This window comes from Panthera uncia (assembly GCF_023721935.1).
Source record: "Panthera uncia isolate 11264 chromosome A1 unlocalized genomic scaffold, Puncia_PCG_1.0 HiC_scaffold_17, whole genome shotgun sequence".
Classification (NCBI taxonomy): domain Eukaryota; kingdom Metazoa; phylum Chordata; class Mammalia; order Carnivora; family Felidae; genus Panthera; species Panthera uncia.
The window spans coordinates 146,631,894-146,651,438 of record NW_026057577.1 but is presented as its reverse complement, the minus strand read 5'-3'; the positions used below and the strand labels follow the sequence as shown (position 1 = coordinate 146,651,438).

The following is a 19,545-nucleotide window of genomic DNA, read 5'->3' as shown; positions in this document are numbered from 1 at the left end:
CCCCGCGTCCGGAGCCCTGTGACTGGCACAGTTCCTTCCCGAGCTCATTGGTCCCCGGCGCTGACAAGAGTGCGCAGGCGCCCGCTCTCCCCGTGGGTCTCCGGCCGGTCACCCTTAGGTGAGCGCCTGGCGGTGGCTGTTTCCTAAGTGAGCAACCCGTCCTGCTCGAGCCTGGGGGACGCGCCCCAGGGTGGGCAAGGGCAGCGGCTTCTGCGCCCCCACGTCCCTCCCCCGGCCGGGCTGGGCGCTCGCGGGTCGGTCAGGAGCTCGGCCCCGCAGGGCAGAGAGCGGAAGGCGGGCTGCCCGGAGGCCGGTGCTCGGGGGACTGCGGCCGCCTTCCGGGAGCCGGCCCCACGTGGCGGCGTTGACCCACGGCGTGGGTCCCTCCCGTGGGCGTCTCTGTTCCGAACACTTCTCTAGGCTGCGGGCGAGGGGACTCGAGAATGTTTGGAGCACAGCCCCGGCCGGCAGGCGGGGTCTGGCTCCCTTGCTGCTGCTGCGCCTGTGGTTGCCGGGGATCCGCCTCTGAGAAACGCGGGGCCGCGGCACCTGCTTTATAAGTGTTGGTGGACCCGAGAGGTTCATCCTCTGCAGCGCCTGGGGCTGTGCCTGGCGCCTAGGAAGTGCTCGAGGGACCAAGCTATAGTGATAAGCGGTGACAATTTCCATCTCTCTCGCTGCATTCCCACAATTCTCACCGAGTCCAAATGTGTATTATCCTTACAGTACTTACGCGTTCATTCGTTCAATGTATCGAGCACCTGCTCTGTACCAGGCTATGTTCCCCATTCCATGATTCTAAACAGCCCATGATTCTAGACATGTTATCTAACCCAATTCTTTTCATGTCTTTCGTGGCTTAATTTATCCTTGGATGTAACTGGTCAGAAGAGCATAAACCTGCTGATGGTTCATTCTGGAAGAGCCAAGATTTGATTTGGTGACATCTGTCCCCACAAGTTAACAATTCCCCAGTTTTAGATACTGGATGAGCCTGTGAGTGTTCCTTATTTTACTCCTGGTTTTCTTTTCCAGGAAAACATATAAACTAGCTTGAGTGGATTGGAAATATTTTCTCTTTGTACATATGTAAGTGTATCTGTGCACCCACATATGTTTGATATTGAATTAAACCATAAAGCAGAGTATGTAGATTACCTTCAGTACTTTGATCAGTTTATTCGGCGTTAGGATCATGTAGGAACAGAATCCTAAACTTTCATTCGAATTTTATTTTTAATTTTTTTTTTAACGTTTGTTTATTTTTGAGAGAGCATGGCAGAGACAGAGAGGGAGACAGAATCTGAAACAGGCTCCAGGCTCCGAGCCATCAGCACAGAGCCCAACCTTGGGCACGGTGAGATCGTGACCTGAGCTGAAGTCAGATACTTAACCGACTGAGCCACCTAGGCGACCCTTTAAGGTTTTTTTAAAATAAAAATATCTAAGACGTAGTGAACACTGCCGTGTCTCAGCTGTTGTTCAAGTCTTTGCAGCTAGCACATCTTTGTCAGGTGGGTACAATTGTCCCCATTGTAAGGGTGAGGGAGCCGAGGCACAGATCAGTTGAAAAGCTTGCCTGAAGTTCTCTCATTTTGAGTGATGGACCCTGGATTCAAGCCCAAGTAGCCTGACCCCAGAAACTGATTTCCGAGCCTTGAACTTAAAGCTTGACTCGTGGTTAAATGAATTCTCTCTTTTTAAGACTCACTGAGAATTAATGCTAACAGATCTAGAGAAGTCTCTTTTGTATGTGTGGATATTGGTGGAGACTTAAAAAAGATTGTGAGGGAGAATTAATGCCTGTGGTGTACTACTTAATTAAAAAGAAAATCCCTTTTTTCTGTTTTTTTTTTTTTTTCAGTGTAATTGTTACAGGTGAAGCATATGCCTCAAAGTGATGAGGAGGTTTTTGCTGCTCTATGCTACGCAGCAGGGACAAGCAAAGGTCATAGCAGAGGAGATCTGTGAAAAAGCATTTGTGCATGGATTTTCTGCAGATCTTCACTGTATCAGTGAGTCAGATAAGGTAAGTGGTTTCTCATGTGGTTTTTATCGTGTGTTTTGTGCCTGCAGTATTTTGGTTGGGAGGGAATGTTAAACAGCAAAGCAAGGTGCTGAATGCCACCATAATCCTTTTCTCCCCCACCACGTTCAGAAATTTATTTTATCAAGTGTGTTGTAAGATTTCTGCCATTTTTTTTAAGCATATAAGTGTATGTTTGAATTAGACTAAACTGTCCCCCAAATCGAAGCAAGTAACTATTAACCATAAGCAGAAGTCGTAATGCTTGCCTTGGTTTTCTTGGTTCTTGGGGTGGCTTTGCCAACAAATGAGACATGTTTGCGTGCACGTGTGTGCTTTCCAACTCACAAATCCCATGTCTCAAAATAAAGACTTGGCATTCGTGTCAGAGTTCCTGCAAATGAAGGGCCATGGAATCTTTTTCAAGTTTATTTATTTTTGGGAAAGAGCAAGCGCGTGGGCTCGTGCACAAAGCCAGTGGCGGTGGGGAGGTGTGTGGAGCGGGAGAGGGCAGAGAGAGAGAGACAGAGACACAGAATCCGAAGCAGCTCCAGGCTTCGAGCTGTCAGCGCAGAGCCTCTGCGGGACTCGAACTCACTAACAGCGAGATCATGACCTGAGCTGAAGTTGGATGCTCAACCGACTGAGCCGCCCAGGCGCCCCACGGAGCACGTAATTGTTCTGTGGAATAAAATTTAAAGTCGAAGTGGAAGGATCTAGAGAAGATTTGGCTTCTTTAGGTCAAGGACTGCTTATTTTTACGTTCAGTCTCTGCAGAAGTTCATACTTTAGGTTATGTGAGATCATAACACATGTACATTCTTCTCTCAGTTTGTGGGATTGAGTCCTGCAGTTTTACTGTTTTATACAGTCCGGTTCATAGCAACTAACAGCTTTTTATACCAGCACAAGATGATGTACCAGCCACTCATGAGTCAAATTTAGCTTAGTATTTTAAAAGTTACCCTGCCGGTACACTCAAGTTCATAAGCTCCTCTGTCCTTTCCCACATCTCTGGTTCAGAAGACTAGACTGTCGGCAGCACACTTGAATTATAAACTCTGCTCATAGGAGAGCCACCTGGTTCCTTCGTGTGTGAGGGCCAAGGTGAGCCGGCAGGGAGCATCCTGGAGGACACCGCCAATGAGGTTCTGTAATCCTGTGGTTACTTCAGAGTTGGCGTAGCGGATGCCACATGATAGAATAGGAACAAAAACAGACTTGTCCGCACCGTGTGACTGGCCCGGATTTGGCCCCTAGGGTCGCCTCACCACCCAAATCAGCGGCTACTTGAAAATTCGGTGAGTGTTTTAGTGCCTTGTTAGTCACGTGTGCGGTCCCAGCTGATGGACTTCTCCAGCTGTTCCTGATCCAAGTTCAAACAGATAGCTTTCTACTTCCTAGGTCGTGGTCGTCCTTTTCAAGGTGGAGTTACTTTAACAGACTGTAGAAGTTTAATACACAATTTGCGCCGCGTCCTGTAAGCATTGAGTCACCTGGAAAAACGTTAGCTCAGATCCTTGTGTCCGCCTGAGAAATGAGTGAATTCCTCAGAAGCAGCTTGGATCCGCATGCTCAGTAGAGCTCTGGAGTCATGATAGAGATGGTGAAGTGCTCTTCTTGGAATATTTAAATTTAGGTGAGAATTAGGATGAAGAAACCTGATCTGTAAGACACAGAAACGCGGACGATCTCGGCTTACCGCTGACGCTATCCCCAGCCCCCCTGGAGCCCTGAGGGAGTGAGGACTTAGCCAGGCTCCCTGGTGTCTGAGGAGTGGGATGTGCACCTTCCCAGAGTGACCGTGCCCCGCACCCTCTCTTCCGTTAAACAACGCGCAGTACAGGTGACCGGTTCAGGATGGAGACTAAGCCGGTTGCATGGCCGATGCGTTAAGTCGAAACTACATACAGCTGTAGATCCCTGACGTGCCTGCTTGTCTTCTAGTACGATCTGAAAACCGAAACGGCGCCTCTGGTCGTCGTCGTTTCTACCACGGGCACGGGAGACCCACCCGACACCGCTCGCAAATTCGTCAAGAAAATCCAGGACAAGGCGCTGCCAGTGGATTTCTTTGCTCATCTGCGGTATGGATTACTGGGTACGGACTGTGTTTTGGTTCTGACTCTCCTCAGTTATTACAGGTTTGATTTCTGGTATCTGAATGTATCCTTCAAAACCGTGGTGTGTAGCTGTAGAGGTCTTGTTTTTGTTTGTTTTTTATAGAAGTGTGTAAAACACATAAGTGTAAATACTGTGCTGTGTTCTGCAAATGCGTCCCCTGGCTTCACCCCACAGCAGCGTCTCTCTGGGGCCAGGGGACATTTTCTGACTATCAGCGGCTAGTCTCCATCCCAAACTTGGTTAAAAATAAAAGGAATCCCTGAAGGAGCAACTTTAAATGCTGTTTTATTGTTTTTTGTGTGTTTTTTTGTTTTTTTTAAAAACAGGCTCCCAGGTCGATCTGATTTCCCTAGGAGTCACTCCCCTAGTATGATTTCTAATCTCGGCCACATATTAGGACCAGCCAGGGGAGTTTTCCTTGAAATCTGTTACCCGGGCCCATCTCCAGTGACTCTAACTTAATTGCTTGGAGGTGGGGCCCTGGCATCAGTGGTTTTTAAAAGCTCCCAGGTGATTCTAATATGTATCCCAGGTTGGGAAACACTGGCATCTAAGTTTCTGTGAAGTATAGGTTAAAAAACTAAGATAAAGGATCAGAAAGACCAGCTCAGCAAGATAGGACACCAGAGAGAGAATTCAGAGCCCATATTCCTGGCTTGTGATCTGTATTGTTCTTTGAATGCTCTTTGAGAATTATTTTGGGGAGGGTATCTGGTAAGGATGGATTATGCTAAGTGACTCATCAGAAATTTGAGGTTATGATGCTGACTAGGTTCTGTCTTACAGAACTTATTCAAATAAGAGGGGGGTTTAGAGTACTTACATGTTTTTATTCAAGTTTTTCTGATTTCTTTTCAAGAATGAACACATGTTGCTTTAAAAAAATTCCTTGAAAAAAAGTATAGACTGAAGCCCATCCCAACCCGGTCATTCTTAGTCTGTTTATGCCCCCCTCCCTCCAAAAGCTCCCATGTTCTTGTTGGGAAGGTACATGGAGATGATTAAGTGAGAAATTGACCATTTTAATTTTAAATTTTTAACCAAGTATGAAAATGTTAGTCCATTTTCTTACCAGGAGACACAGAAGCAGTTCCTAATTCACCTCACACAGAAACGTGGCAAGTGATTATATGTTACCTGTCTCTGCTCTAGATTAGAGGTCAGTGAAATCAGTAAAGGACCAGCTGCTAAATATTTTGGGCTTTGTGGACCATGTGTTCTTTATAACAACTACTTCCCTCTGCTGTTGTGGCTTGATAGCTGCCATGAACACTACGTGCACAGATGGACTTGGCTGTGTTCCAGCACTTTATGTGAAGAAAGACAGCGAACGGTATTTATTTGGCTCACAGGCTGCAGTTTGCAGACCTCTCACTAGATCAGAAAAACCTGCAAAGACAGATGTTACGGTTTTTTTTTTTTTTTTTAACGTATCTAATTCTCGTTTTAAGGTTTCCTTCCACATTAAAATTTTTTTTAATGTTTATTTTTGAGAGAGACAGAGAGCAGGGGAGGGACAGAGAGGGAGGGAGACACAGAATCCAAAGTAGGTTCCAGGCTCTGAGCTGTCAACATGGAGCCTGACCCTGGGCTCGAACCCATGAATCATGAGATCATGACTAGAGCCAAAGTCGGACACTCAACCGACTGAGCCACCCAGGCGCCCCTAAGGTTTCCACATTTTTACAGATTCGCGTAAACAAACACATGAACATATTTTTGTTAACAGTGGCCAAGAAGTACTTGTTTGTGTTTCGATGCATCTGATCCTTTAACATGGTAAGATAGAAGACGATCGTTTGCATGCTTAGTGTTACTCAAGGAAAACCTCAGAAAACGTGAAGCTATACGTTATTTATTCGTTAATCAGCATGTAGAATGTTGTTTTAAATACTCTATGTATCTTGTATGTGCCTTCTTTAAATCTTACTGTGCACTAACAACCCGTTTGGGCTCCTAGGGCTGGGCGATTCAGAATACACCTACTTCTGTAATGGCGGGAAAATCATCGATAAGCGACTTCAGGAACTCGGTGCCCAGCATTTCTACGCCACTGGACACGCAGATGACTGCGTGGGGTAAGGACAGACTGTGTGGTTTCCGCTCAGCCCCTACTGGTACTTGATGAAAGTCTGTGAGGTTCTAAAATGTGATGACTTTTGATTTAGCACTGAAGCTTTTATTTTGAAAGTGGTATTTTCATTTCCTTAGCTTTTTTAGCTCTAGGGCCAGAGATGAGCCGGAGCTTGATGTACGTATTCTGTTGACTTTAAGTGCCTCACCCATCTCAGTAGCTGCTACCGGAAGAAATTTGAAAAACCGCCCCAGTGCGTTACCTTTATCTTGAAGCGTGTAGGTCTTTGCGAAAGTCCACATTTTTTTTTAGGAACTTTGATGGCACGTGCGCTTGCTTCTCTGCCGCACGCACCCGGGTGACTGCGTGCAGGTCCTCACGTGGAGGGCGCCCGGCAGGCCACGCGCCACCAGCAGAGAACACAGACCAGAGGCCTTCCCGGCACTCTGGGTGCCTGGGCTCTCTCCCTCGCCATCTTAATGGCCATTTGCCACCATGCCGGCCAGAAATAGAATTCCTGCTTCCATTAGATTATTCTCGTTTTTACCGTTCAGTATTTCACGGCATGTGCGGCCTCTCAAATCCTCTTCATGTGTCTGTTCAAAGGTCTTCTAGATGTCGTGCTCCACCTTAGTTTATCACTTAGCCTTTGGCCGTTTTAGCCAGATTACAGCATACCCCCTTGCTTTTTCCTACTCTGTGCGTGTATTAAATTCCTACTCACTTGATCTTTCTTTATGAATAATGACAAAGTCAGCAAATGTCTTGCTTTTCTGCATAGCGCCACCTCGCACGAGTGTGGGTCCACGTAACCCACCCTTCGGGTCCGCTTCCTCCATCATTGCCTGCAGCTGCGATGCTGTGGACGTTTCCAGATCTCAGCACGCACGTTCTTAGTTGTGACAGAGCTCGACCGTGTTGCCTTGTGTCTTCACCTTTTAGTTTTGTTCCTTTATATTGATTTTTTTTTTTTTGGTGGGTTTTTTGTTAGAATCCTTACCTCCCATTGTTCATCTCATAAGAGCCATTGACTTGCTGACTTCTTCTAGAACCCATTGGGCCTTTCCCTGAGCCCATATTTTACGTCTTGTCAGGGGCATTGTTTCCCTGTGCATTTACTGGATGGAGTGTTAAAATTCTTGGGGCGCCTGGGTGGCTTGGTCAGTTGAGCGTCTGTCCGACTTTGGCTCAGGTCATGATCTCACGGTCCATGAGTTTGAGCCCTGCGTCGGGCTCCATGCTGACCACTCAGAGCCTGGAGCCTGTTTCAGATTCTGTGTCTCCCTCTCTCTCTGCCCCTCCCCTGTTCATGCTCTGTCTCTCTCTGTCTCAAAAATAAATAAACATTGAAAAAATTTAAAATTCTTAAGTGTATTAACCTGCATCTCTGAAACTTTTAACCTAACCACCTTACTTGAACTTACCCTCGTCTAAAATTGTTTTCAAGAAGGTATCCTGGCTTAGCATACGCGTCACCACATTGATGGGTTCGGGATGCAGTGTGGGGTTCAAATCCCTGCGTCCAGATCCGGAACTATCCACCGCCTCTAGTGACCGTGAAACTTTGGTCGCGTTACTTCCCCCTCTCGTGCCACCATCTCTCCCCGTGTGAACTAGAGAATAGTAGTGTGTGTTGCGGAAAGTTTTGGGGAGGACTGGACGAACTGACACAGGCTGTCCTCTTGGAAGAACGTGTGCCACGTAGTCAGTACTCCACGCACATTAGCTCTCCCGCGACAGTGTCATCGTCTTAATATCTCTGAGCCTTGAGAATGGCGTGTTCGATGGAGCGGCCGTCGTGGAACTCAGAGTTTTAGGTACTTGCTTTGCCAAAGGCTCGGAGGGGTGGCTGTGGAGCGTGGAACCAAATTTTGAGCTGTGAGCACCTAGTGAATCTAATGAGCTTATAGCCAGAGTCCTATGAAGACAGAGGCCTGGAATGTGCCTTCTCCTGCCATTTAACTTTATGAATTAGAATTTGTTTGATGTGTCCTTTGAGTTGTGACTAAAAATGAGAAGGAGGTTATTTCCAAGGTTCCGATCCACAAGTTTCTCAGTTCAGGAAATATATGAGATGTTACTGTGGGCCTACCCTACTTTGGTTATTGGCAAATACACTATCACATTTTAAGACCTACCTATGATTCACTCAACTTTCCTAAAGGATTATTAGTTTTTTCCTTTATGTTCAGACTTGCTGCAGATTTTATCAAAAATATCCAGAACCGGTTGAAGATTTGAATTATTTATACTTAGTCAAAATAGCATTAATCTGGAGTGATTTTGTGGTGATATTCTAATCTCTAGGGGGAAAAAATCGTCAGTAAATTAGGTGAAAAAGTGAAGTTGCATTTGATCTATGTGATTGTCATGTGATATTAGAGTGGACTTGGATTTGGGGGGAGTTCTGTTAGCCTCGGAATTTAGCATGCCTGTTTAAAATCACAGCTGCTTAAAATAAATATCGCCAACTATAGAAAGTTAAGAGCAATCCCATTCCTCTTACCTATTACCAAAATGGCTTCATTTCCGTTCTGACATTGTTTGTGGCTGAAGTGCCGACGAACACAAAATAGTGTTGTTTTTAACTCGATCTCAAGTGTATTTTGTATTCCGAATCATTGTTATGTCTAGTGTTTTTGACCGCTGCATAGTGCTCAGCCAAATAGACTGCCGTTGCCCTAGTATTGCACATTTAAGTGGAGAACTTAGGCCTTTTTGTATTTTTTCCTTTTTTGTTACCACAATCCAGTTTAGAACTTGTGGTTGAGCCGTGGATTGACGGACTCTGGGCCGCCCTCACGAAGCACTTTACGTCCACTAGAGGAAAAGAGGAGATAAACGGAGCTCTCCAGATAGCATCGACTGCCTCCCAGAGGATGGATCCTGTGAAACCAGAATTATCGCACATTGAATCACGAGTTGAACTTCTGAGATTAGCCGACTCAGGCAGAAGGGATTCTGAGGTTCAGGAACAGAATGCAATGAACAGAGGTCAATCGAGTGCTCTGATAGCAGAGTCCGAGCCCTCACTCACCCACTCGGTTCCCCCACTGTCACAGGCCTCTCTGAACATCCCTGCCCTTCCACCAGAATATTTGCAGGTGCATCTGCACGAGTTTCTCGGCCAGGTAAGTGGCTTTACTTTATTCCTCGTGCTGTAGAATGTTAACTCACCAGGGGGTTTGTTTTGTTGTTGTTACATGACAACAGAGGGCAGCAAACCGTGGTCCACCACCGGCCCCGGAGATAAAGCTTTGTTGGAACACGGGCCTGCCCGTCCATTCCCACGTGGTCTGCGGCTGCTTCTGTGCTACGGCGACAGGGTTACGTGGTTACCGAGGCCTGCGAAGCCCGGCCCCTTTCTGGGAAAGTTTGTGTGTTGCAGAAGCGTTTGTGTTATTACATTACCTCTGTGGTTGAAGCAGCAAATGGTTAAGAGCTCGGTTTCTCTGTTATTTTGGAGAATTCTTTGTTGCGGGTACTCAGGAAATTACCTTAGCAGCTAAACTCAAAGCACTTCTTTATAGTAAAATCTCATTTCCAGCATGGCTTTTTGGTGTCTTGGGATGCTCCATTTTGGGGATTAATATTCTTGGCAACATCTTAGAAACTTGTTTTCGCCTACATTAAGTCACTTTCTTTTGTCAAGTGTATTTTTTGTACCAATAAGGAAGTGAGTTTAAAGTAGTCTGTAAATCTGGGGGCACCTGGGTGGCTCGGTCAGTTGGGCGTCTGACTCTTGATTTCTGCACAGGTCTCGATCTCCTGGTTTGCGAGATCGAGCCCCACATGGGTCTCTGTGCTGAGCGCGTGGAGCCTGCTTGGGATTCTCTCTCTCCCTCACACATGCTCCCTTGCTCCATCTCTCAGTATAAATAAATGAACTTAAAAGAAGCCTGTACATTTTGAGCATTAAGTTGGATAATATCTCATTTCTCGTCACTACTCTTCGGACGTGCCTGGTACACATCTCCATTGAAAGCCAGTCTTTTGGGGCAGAGCCACACTCTGTCTTTAGAGTGGCTGACTGTGGAGTTCGTGCCGGCTTTCTCATGGAAACCACACCCTCATGCAGCCATCCTGATTTCTTGTTTCTTGATTTTTTATTTCAATTTTTTTGGGGGGTGGGAGGGGAGAGCATGCGTGGGGCAGAGAGGCAGAGGGAGAGGGAGAGAAAAAGATCTTAAGTCGGCTCCACACCCAGTGCAGACCCAGACACAGGGCTCAGGACTTGATCTCATGACCCTGAGATCGTGGCCTGAGCCGAAATCAAGTCGGACGCTTAACCGACAGCCACCCAGGCACCCCTCGATTCCTTATTTTTAATGAAGCAATTTAAATACGACTTTCTGGTATATTAGAACTGTTTTCTGACACCTGATATGATGGTGGTTTTTTAACGTTTATAGCATCTCTCTGAAGCATCCAGATAAACAAGTCTTCATACATAAACAACTATTGGGTGTCATTCCGCTTGATTATCGCGTGAATTGTTGACGGAGGTGATGACAGTAGGTACACATTTGTCAGGTCTGGGAACCGACACGAGCGCCTCTAACGAACCTGGCGCACAAGCGGGTCCAGGGCCCCTGTTGCACGCTGTGGGACGGATGCACGTGGCAGAGGCGTGTGTGAACGTGATGCCCGACCGGGCGCTTGAGGAGGATCTAAGGAGGTGTCTGTTACAGGAAGTGTCCTTAAATAAGCGTCAGTTGCTGGGAGTGTGGTTGAAAGGCTTAAAATCTCAACCGGTTAAGGGATATTTGTGTACATTGCCCAAAGGATATGCTTAGAGGATAAGGGCTTGGACAGAGATTTATCTTAGGCCATCCTCTTGGGGTGGTCACGTTAGGGAAGGGGAGAGGAAGGGAGGAGCCCTGGGAGAGCGGCCAGTCCCGCTCCACAGCACCTGTGCCCTTCCTGGGGGCTCTTGGGCTGTGGGGCCTCTGGGCTGCGGGACCGGCCATGGGACCCCTTAGCCCCCGTCACTCGGACCCCACACGGCTGCTACCTGGTGTGTCGCCTGGTGTTGGGGTCGGAGTGGCCATCCTAGGATCCCAGGTGTGGAAGGTGCAGGCCTGCCCCAGGCTGTCCCGCTTCTCCCAGGTGAGGTGACGGACAGGACTCATCGGTGCGTCCTCTGCTGGGAGGTGCAGGCCTGCCCCAGGCTGTTGGGCTCCCGGAGGTTGTACCGAGAGCGCTGGCCCCTCGGTCTGCACAGGGCGTGGGTCTTCCCGGGGACGCCCGCACACCAGCCACGTGTCCCCCGTTGGGTCCGATGGGCACCGTGGCACTGCCAGGTGGGCTCGTGTGCCGTGCTGCACGTGCAGATGTCCCGCCTTGAGCCGGATTGCCGTAACAGCCGGCCGGAGCGTTGCCACGGTCTGTTCTGCGTGGAAGCGTGTGGTCTTCTTTAGGGAGAGAAGTGGAGAAGAGCAGACTGGCTAAGTCTGTGTCCACGCGCCGTGCGCCTGAGGCCGTGTGGATCTGATCTCTCAGAGGAAGCCATCCCGCGCGGAGGCCGAGCTGGGGCTTCCCGCTTGTTTGTGTTTCTTGTGGTTCCTCGTCGTCCTCCCCGAGGGTCCGCCTGGTCGTTGCAGGGCCCAGGTTGGCGAAGTGGATGGAGACCGTCCCTGGTCCTGTCGACTTTTAGGGATGATATCTGTGCCTGCAGTTCCTCTCAGGATGCTGGATGTTTCCCTTTGTACCTCGTGGGGGGAGAAGGCCACGTCAAACTCACAGGCTTCCTCGTGGCCTTGCCACCACATAGCCCTGAGCCCCCCAGGGTGGGATGCCCTAGTGGGGGCGTGGGCGTGGCTTGCAGGGCAGAGGACTCACGCAGCAGGGAGTTCTTGCTCTCCGTAGGAAGAAGTAGCCACTTCTGCAGGCTCAGCAGGTTCAAGGGAATCTAAGGATTCAAGATTTTGAAGCTTTACGTCCCCCTGTCAGGTGCCAGGAGGCCATTCTTTTCCTATCAGAGTCAGGCCTCAGCCTTCTGTCCCGAGGCAAGAGACAGCAGCTTCTTTGGATGCCGTGGAGGATGTTCTCTGGCTTCCACGTTTAGTTTTTAAGTGTTTTCTCAGCTTTTGCATTTTTTTTCCAGAGGTGTCAATGAAGTTTAGTAAAACCCACAACTCGACCGGCCGTATCAGTGCTATTCCCCCCTAGATCTCCAGCACCAGCTACTGTCCAGTGCGTTCCCTTTCATGGTGCACCCTCCCACTTAGCTCCCGCCTTGCCGCCTTGTGCTCTGTCTCCCCTCTGCCACCGGTGTCGTGTGCTGTTGTCAGCCAGGTGGGTGATCCAGCTCCAAACTCCCGTTTTAGCATCTTGAAGCCACTCTAGCACCGGCTGTCACAGACTGGGTTCCTGTAAATCGAGCTACGTGATTATTTTTAGGGTATCCCCTTGAGATCCTCACCTTGGGGAGAGGGGGGGCAGAAGCAGGAGGGGGCACGGTGAGAAGTGGGCTGCGAGGTGTTCCAGCAACGGCCCCAGCCTATCTCACAGGGTTCTCCGGAGCTGGGATGGCCCTTCAGAGTTGGCCAGAGTTGGGGCAAAGGGACTGGGTCTTTATGGTCATCAGCTAGTCATTGTGTATGGGCTGCCTCTGAAAGGAGGCGTGACCGGGGTCCCAGATGACCACGAGCCAGCTGAGGGCCGTCTGCTGACAGTGCTGCCAGCAGCCCTGCTGAAGGCTGTCTCTGGCGGGGGGCTTCTCCCGGTAGCCCTATGTCATGACTGTCAGGCTCTGAGCTCTGATGCTTTTCCCAGTTTTCCCATCTAGCCGTGTATCCAGTGTTAACTGACTAGCGTTTTGTACGTTTCTGTCTTCAAAAGAGCTGAGGAGCATCAGGGTAGGAAAGGGGTGGAAATAGTGCAACCAATTGGATTTCTTTATGGTTTCCCAAGACCTGGGCTCGCTAATACGGGAGCCACTGGCCATGGGTGGCCACTTAAATAAATGAAAATAAGAGTTGTTTGTTAGGCACATGCGTCTGGTGGCTCCTGTGCTGATCAGGGCGGGTGCGGAACATTTCCCGTCGTCAGTGCCCAGCAGGCTGAAGGTTCTCAGGAACATCTCTGAAGGCGTCTTCCAGCCTTAAACATCTGTCCTTTCCTTTACAGTCTCCTTCCTGAAATAATGCGTGCACGCTGCCTCCTTTCGCACAGTTTACTTGGAAGACTATTAGACCTTTACGCGAAAATGCTGGTGCCTGATGTTTTCAATAAATATCCCAGAAATGTACCTAATAACCAAGGCATTTAAGATCTGGATGAGCTATCTCTTCTGAAAGATTGAGAGGCGTGTGTCTGTAGCCATTTGCCTTAGAAACAAATTCTTCAATAGCTAGGATGTTTTCTAACACCCTATAGATCTTACCTAGTCACTGAGCGAAGCAATGGTGAGTAAAATTGGAAATCGCATTTAGTGATATTTTATCACATTTGTCTCCCGAGGAGGAAAGCCGAGCATCTGTGACTCCCGTGGATCCAGTTTTTCAAGTTCCAATTTCAAAGGCAGTTCAGCTGACTACGGACGATGCCATCAAAACCACTCTCCTGGTGGAATTGGACATTTCGGTAAGTTCCAGAAGCTGGCTCTGAGCCCCGTGTGCTGTCGAGGGGCTGCTGGGGTCCCCACGCTCGGGAAGGACGACGGTCTCTGGCCGACAGCAGGCCCGCTCATTCTCGACCCCCCGTGTTTTCTCCCCACGTCACACCTGTTTTCTTTTGACTCTGGGGGTGTGTGGGGGTGGGGCTACAATGAGGGGGGATGTGGGAGGTGAGTTGATTGAGGAGAACAGTGGCGCCACCTATATAGTGTCTCTCGCCTGGGAGAGAACAGCGTCCCCTCACTCAGTAAGCCGTGAAACATAGCAGCCTCAAAGCGGCATTTCCGTCCGAGAAGAGCCCTGAGAGAGGCAGCCGGTCGTTGGAGGGTGGTCGGGAGCAGAGCTCAGACCCGGCCGGGCACCGACCGCTTCGTTCCTCGTCGTCGTGGTGGCTCTCGTGCCTTGAGAATCCGGGAGCAGTCACGGATCCCTCCAGAAAGATGGTGATAAGCGTTCTCATGTAGTTTTCGGGGCACGTGCTGTGTCTCCGCTCCATCCATGAGCCACTGCCCGGCCCCGGCCCCGAACCACTGGCCTCCTGTGACCTCAGGGCCGGAGGCTCGAGAGTCCCTCAGCTGTGTATGTCGGCGGGGGTTCCGGGAAGGGGGTCGTGCTTTCAGAAAAGGGAGTCGGGGCCGTCTGTAGATTTCGCCGAACTTCTGACAGGAAGAGAGAAACGGCAGGCATCAAACTAAGTGGTTTTGCTGGCATACGATCGAGTAGTTTCCCGTTCCTTTGGAAGTATTGTTAAATGTTCTGTGTGTACCGAAACGTTTTCTTTTTCATTCTGTGTCACACTCTTGTCGTGAAATGGTGAGGGTTGGCCGGCAGGTGGGTTCACGCTGTGTCCCTCACTGGCCGGGGATGAGAGCACGTGTGGTCGGAGGCTCTCGGGATCCTGCACTCGTTCTGTGTCGCACACTCTGTGAACCGCCGTGGGGGGCACGTGGATCTTCCAGTCCGCGTTCGTTCACAGCAGCAAAGCCAAGTGCTGGAACGTCTTCTGCTCAGTAAGGAAGAAATACGATGTCTCTCCTGCCCTTGTTCTTCCCCAAAAGAAAAAACTAAAGGAAATCGAGGACCAGTGCAGACAGCCTCAGGAAGTTTCTCTCGCTCCTAATATGCGTGTTTGCCTGAGAGGGAATTTTACGTTGACGATTAAAACGTTTACTGAGTCACCTTAAATGAGAAAGGTTTTAACATTGTAAAAAATACTCAAATGGTCGAAACAAAACACTGGGTAACTGTGGAAGTTTTTTTCTTTAAAGTAACTCCCGAGGCCCCTGGCTGGCTCAGTCCATGGAGCATGTGACTCTCGATCTCGGAGTTGTGAGTTGGAGCCCTGCGCGGGGTGTATAGGTTACTTTAAAATTAAAAAAAAAAAAAGTAACTCCTAATGAAAGGTTTGTTCAGTTGGGCTTATTTTTTGAAGTTAGAATCATTTGGTTTCTAGTTCCTATTTTGAAATGAGAATATAATAAAAACATATTTTTGTTACCCCACGGCTCAAACTCTTAACTCATATGTGCTTTTTTTTCCTTCCATGTTGGTTCTTCTCTAGAAAACAGATTTTTCCTATCAGCCTGGAGACGCCTTCAACGTGATCTGTCCCAACAGTGATTCTGAGGTTCAACACCTACTCCAAAGACTGCGGCTCACAGACAGAAGAGAGCACTGTGTCGTCTTGAAAATTAAGGGTGACACAAAGAAGAAAGGTACAGCCCCGATCTGTTATTTCTTAAGGTGTCGTTGGACCAACGCATGGGAGGTGACCAGTGCAAGGCCCTCCTTCCCCAACCCTGTGTGATGGCTGCACAGGTGGCCTGAGGCCTGGCGCCCCGTCAGTGGGTAGGACACGGGCACGTGCTGGCCTGCCGGTTTCTTAACTTTTACACCCATCACACGGGGTGGGATGATCGTGCATTTTCTGCTTCCTGGGACACTGCTGGACAGGACACGTGAGTGTAACCGAGTCTGTTCGTTGGCTTTCTGCACTTAGCATTATTTTGTCGTGGAGTTCTACGAGAGTTGTCCTACAGTAAACTCTTATTATGTGGACCTTTTTAAGGTTTGCTTATAATGTGTATTTCTCATAGCATATTTATTGCTTATTTAGTATATAAAAATAGTTTTCCATAATTAAGGGGCGTTATTTGTTTTTTCAGTTATTTGCCTAGAATCTTAGAGTTTCATCAATTCTAAAATTCTTTTTGAGAATAATATGCATTGTTAATGGACAAGAGCCATATTTTGGTTTTTGGTTGTTTTTTTTTTGTTTGTTTGTTTTGGTCCTTGGCTTTGGATAATTTCCCTCTTGTTTGGTATACCTAGATTTGGTAGGTGTGGCTAATAATACTATGGAATTTATAATTCTTTTATTTATTTATTTTTGCAAAGTGGATTTTTTTTCCCTATAAACATTTTGGGAAAATTTTTTGACTGGATAAACATTGCCACAAATCCTATTGTACCTTGCTAGCACGGTAATGTAAAGAATACAGGTAATTGTGTTTTTAAGGATGCAAAAACATTCTATTCTTTATTTTTTGTGTCATGAACTCTTTCCTGTGTGCCTGAAAAGGAGCAGCCTTACCCCAGCACATCCCCGAGGGACGCTCTCTCCAGTTCATTCTCACCTGGTGCCTTGAAATAAGAGCAGTTCCTAAGAAGGTACATCTCTTTGGGTGACTATTTGCAAGTATACTTAGCTCTGTGTAAGATTCATTAAATCTGGTATCTGCCCTTTGAAGGCTTAGAAGATACAGCGTTCAGGGCATCTTTTCAAGAGTTTCCAAGCGTGTATGGTATTTGTCATGGACAAATATTTTTGGGGTTGTGCTTATATTGAAATTTTGTGTTTTCTTTTTTTAAAAAAAATTTTTTTTAACGTTTATTTATTTTTGAGACAGTGAGAGACAGAGCATGAACGGGGGAGGGTCAGAAAGAGAGAGGGAGACACAGAATTGGAAACAGGCTCCAGGCTCTGAGCTGTCAGCACAGAGCCCGACGCGGGGCTTGAACTCACCGACCGTGAGATCATGACCTGAGCCGAAGTCGGCCGCTCAACCGACGGAGCCACCCAGGTGCCCCAAAATTTTGTGTTTTCTGTTGAAATGACATTTTTCTTATTCTTACCAGCCGTTAACTTGATGTGACACGTTAATCAGCGATTAAGGTGACCCCAGATGACCTTGTGTTCTCCTACTGCACAGGGACACTTTTTCTAATTGATGACAGGAAGCTTATGAGGGTGCAGGCCTGTTTAATGTTGGGATCTCTTCCGGGTGAAAGCACACAGTCACCTACTGTTAAATCAGAATTAAAGGATTCGGGGAGGTTACGGATGTCTCTAGATGAATGTGCAGAGAGAATGATCCACTAGGTGTCAGTAGGATGCCGGGAGCTGCGTTTCGAAGATGCTCGTACCTGATTTCTTCCAACCGCGTCCCTACACAGATCCAAATGGGGAAACTTTGCCGGCCGCACTTCACCAGTGAGCGTGGGTGGTGCCTCCATCAGGGTGCCCTCCACAATGCCGTTTCTGCTCTCTGTCGTATTCGTCGTTTGTTGCATGCAGCCTTTGGGAAGCAAACTCCTTTAGAGAGAGGCTCAGCCCTGGATGTAATTTGAGTAAATTTAGAATGCACTGTGATGAGAACTTCCTGATTAAACACAGTACGTATCACAATTTAGTTCAGCTCTACCTTTCCATACAGCGAATATACATAAATATATTTTTCCTTACTATAAAAGTAACATTCTCACTGTAAAAATTCTGGACACAAAAATGAGGAACTCAGGAACTCAGGAGCTCGTGTACCCCAGGGTGGGAAGGTATCCTGCCTGCGACCCGTGCAGAGAAGTGGGGTGCTCGTTCACCCCACACGGTTTCTGAGTGCTCGGTCTGTGTTTGGCCCTGTGCCTGGCATCGTGAAGAAGGCTTGCAGTGTGTTAGTCCCAGGATAGTTCAGGCAGGGCTCCTGAGCTGAGCCACTGGAAACCCGTGACCCCTCATGAGAGGAGGGACCTCGTCCTTCCTGTTGGGGGGTCCAGGGCACGAGGTGCTTGAGCCATGGGGTGACAAGTAGGAGTGTCTGTTAGCATCTCATTTAGCACTGGAAACAGAGGACTCGCTTACTTGCTTTGTCCCTAAAGAACCCTGGAGTGGTGACAGCTGTATGTGCCATTTAACGGGTGTATGTCCTTAAGAACCATCTATATGTATGTCATGGTCCGAATACATGGAAACCGGAAGTCATTACTAGCAAGTTTGGTCTTTTGTCCGAGAGTTTGGACTTGGCTCTTTGAGGCTTGGGATTCAGGATGTCATTGCTTGGCTTTCTTCGTTTCTGTTCTCCTCCTCTTTCTGCAGTGAGTCTGAGGTGACTCAGAGAGTCCGTGTGCAGGAGGCTTCTCGATGCTCTGGCCTTGCCTGTCTTTGCAGCCTTTGTCCTGCGCCCCCATTTCCCTGCGTGCTAGTGAATATGGCATGGCCCCGGGGAGCGTGCTTTTGCCAGCCGCCTGTGCCTTTGCGGAACCTCTGGCCACTTCGCCCTCCTGACCGTCTCTTCCACGGGGCCAGCTGTCGGCCCAGGCTTGCGTTCCGGGACACCCTGGCTGCCGAAGCCCCTATCGGGGTAGTTGGCCTCCTGAGCACTCTCACGAGCTGGGAGCCCTTAGGGCAGAGCAGGGGTCGTGCCCAGTGCCTTTTGTATAAAGGGCTTACCGGTTAGCAGAGGAGAGAAGTCTAGCTTGTGGTCATCTGCTAAGACAAGAACAGGTATTTTGTCTCGAGTTAAAATGAGGAGTTACGAGACTCCTGATCACTGTTACTCAAGTACACCAGACACGACATCTGAGGTCGTACTTGGGACTGAATCACATTGGTTTGGGAAACAGGAAAGGTGACCGAAAGTAGGACGTGGGAGGGCACTTTCTTGAGCAGGCTGAATGAAAGCACATACGTGCCAGCCAAGTTCTCTCTCCTGATCGCACACCTAGATGCGTGACCGGGTGCGTCCCCGGGTGACCAGGTGCATTCCCGGGTACGTACTGACGGAAGATTCGCGCAGCCTGGCCCCACGTGGTACTTTCAACCTGCTTCCTCCTCTGGCCGCAGGCGATGCTGAGAGCCCTGGCGGAACACGCGGCCGGCCCAGACAGGCGCAGGCTGCACGAGCTGTGCAGCAGGCAGGGCGCCGCCGACTACGGCCGCTTCATGCGGGACGCCCACACCGGGCTCCTGGACCTCCTGCTGGCTTTCCCATCCTGCCAGCCTCCGCTGGCGCTCCTGCTCGGTGAGTGCTCCTGGCCCTGCGCCCCAGGGGCCCTCCCGTGAGTGCTCCCCGGCCCTGTGCCCCCAGGGTCCCTCTCATGAGTGCTCCCGGCCCTGTGCCCCAGGGGCCCTCCCGTGAGTGCTCCCCAGCCCTGCGCCCCAGGGGCCCTCCCGTGAGTGCTCCCTGTCCCTGTGCCCCAGCATCCCTCTCGTGAGTGCTCCCGGCCCTGTGCCCCAGGGGCCCTCCCGTGAGTGCTCCCAGCCCTGCGCCCCAGGGGCCCTCCCGTGAGTGCTCCCCGTCCCTGTGCCCCAGCGTCCCTCCCATGAGTGCTCCCGGCCCTGTGCCCCAGGGGCCCTCCCATGAGTGCTCCTGGCCCTGTGCCCCAGGGGCCCTCCCGTGAGTGCTCCCCGGCCCTGTGCCCCAGGG

At 49.3% G+C, this 19,545-nt stretch overlaps 1 protein-coding gene across 1 annotated transcript in view; it reads left to right on the top strand.

Annotated features, from left to right (window-relative positions):
• Positions 1-63: 63 nt before the first annotated feature.
• MTRR (5-methyltetrahydrofolate-homocysteine methyltransferase reductase) overlaps positions 64-19,545 on the top strand; it is a 32,272-nt gene continuing 12,790 nt past the window's right edge. The window contains exons 1-9 of the mRNA XM_049648286.1: positions 64-118; positions 1,865-2,029; positions 3,974-4,127; positions 6,111-6,228; positions 8,977-9,355; positions 13,689-13,811; positions 15,405-15,558; positions 16,425-16,513; positions 18,963-19,140. Coding sequence (XP_049504243.1) covers positions 1,901-2,029; positions 3,974-4,127; positions 6,111-6,228; positions 8,977-9,355; positions 13,689-13,811; positions 15,405-15,558; positions 16,425-16,513; positions 18,963-19,140 — 1,324 coding nt within the window. The 5' untranslated portion in view covers positions 64-118; positions 1,865-1,900. The remainder of the gene's footprint in view (positions 119-1,864; positions 2,030-3,973; positions 4,128-6,110; positions 6,229-8,976; positions 9,356-13,688; positions 13,812-15,404; positions 15,559-16,424; positions 16,514-18,962; positions 19,141-19,545) is intronic.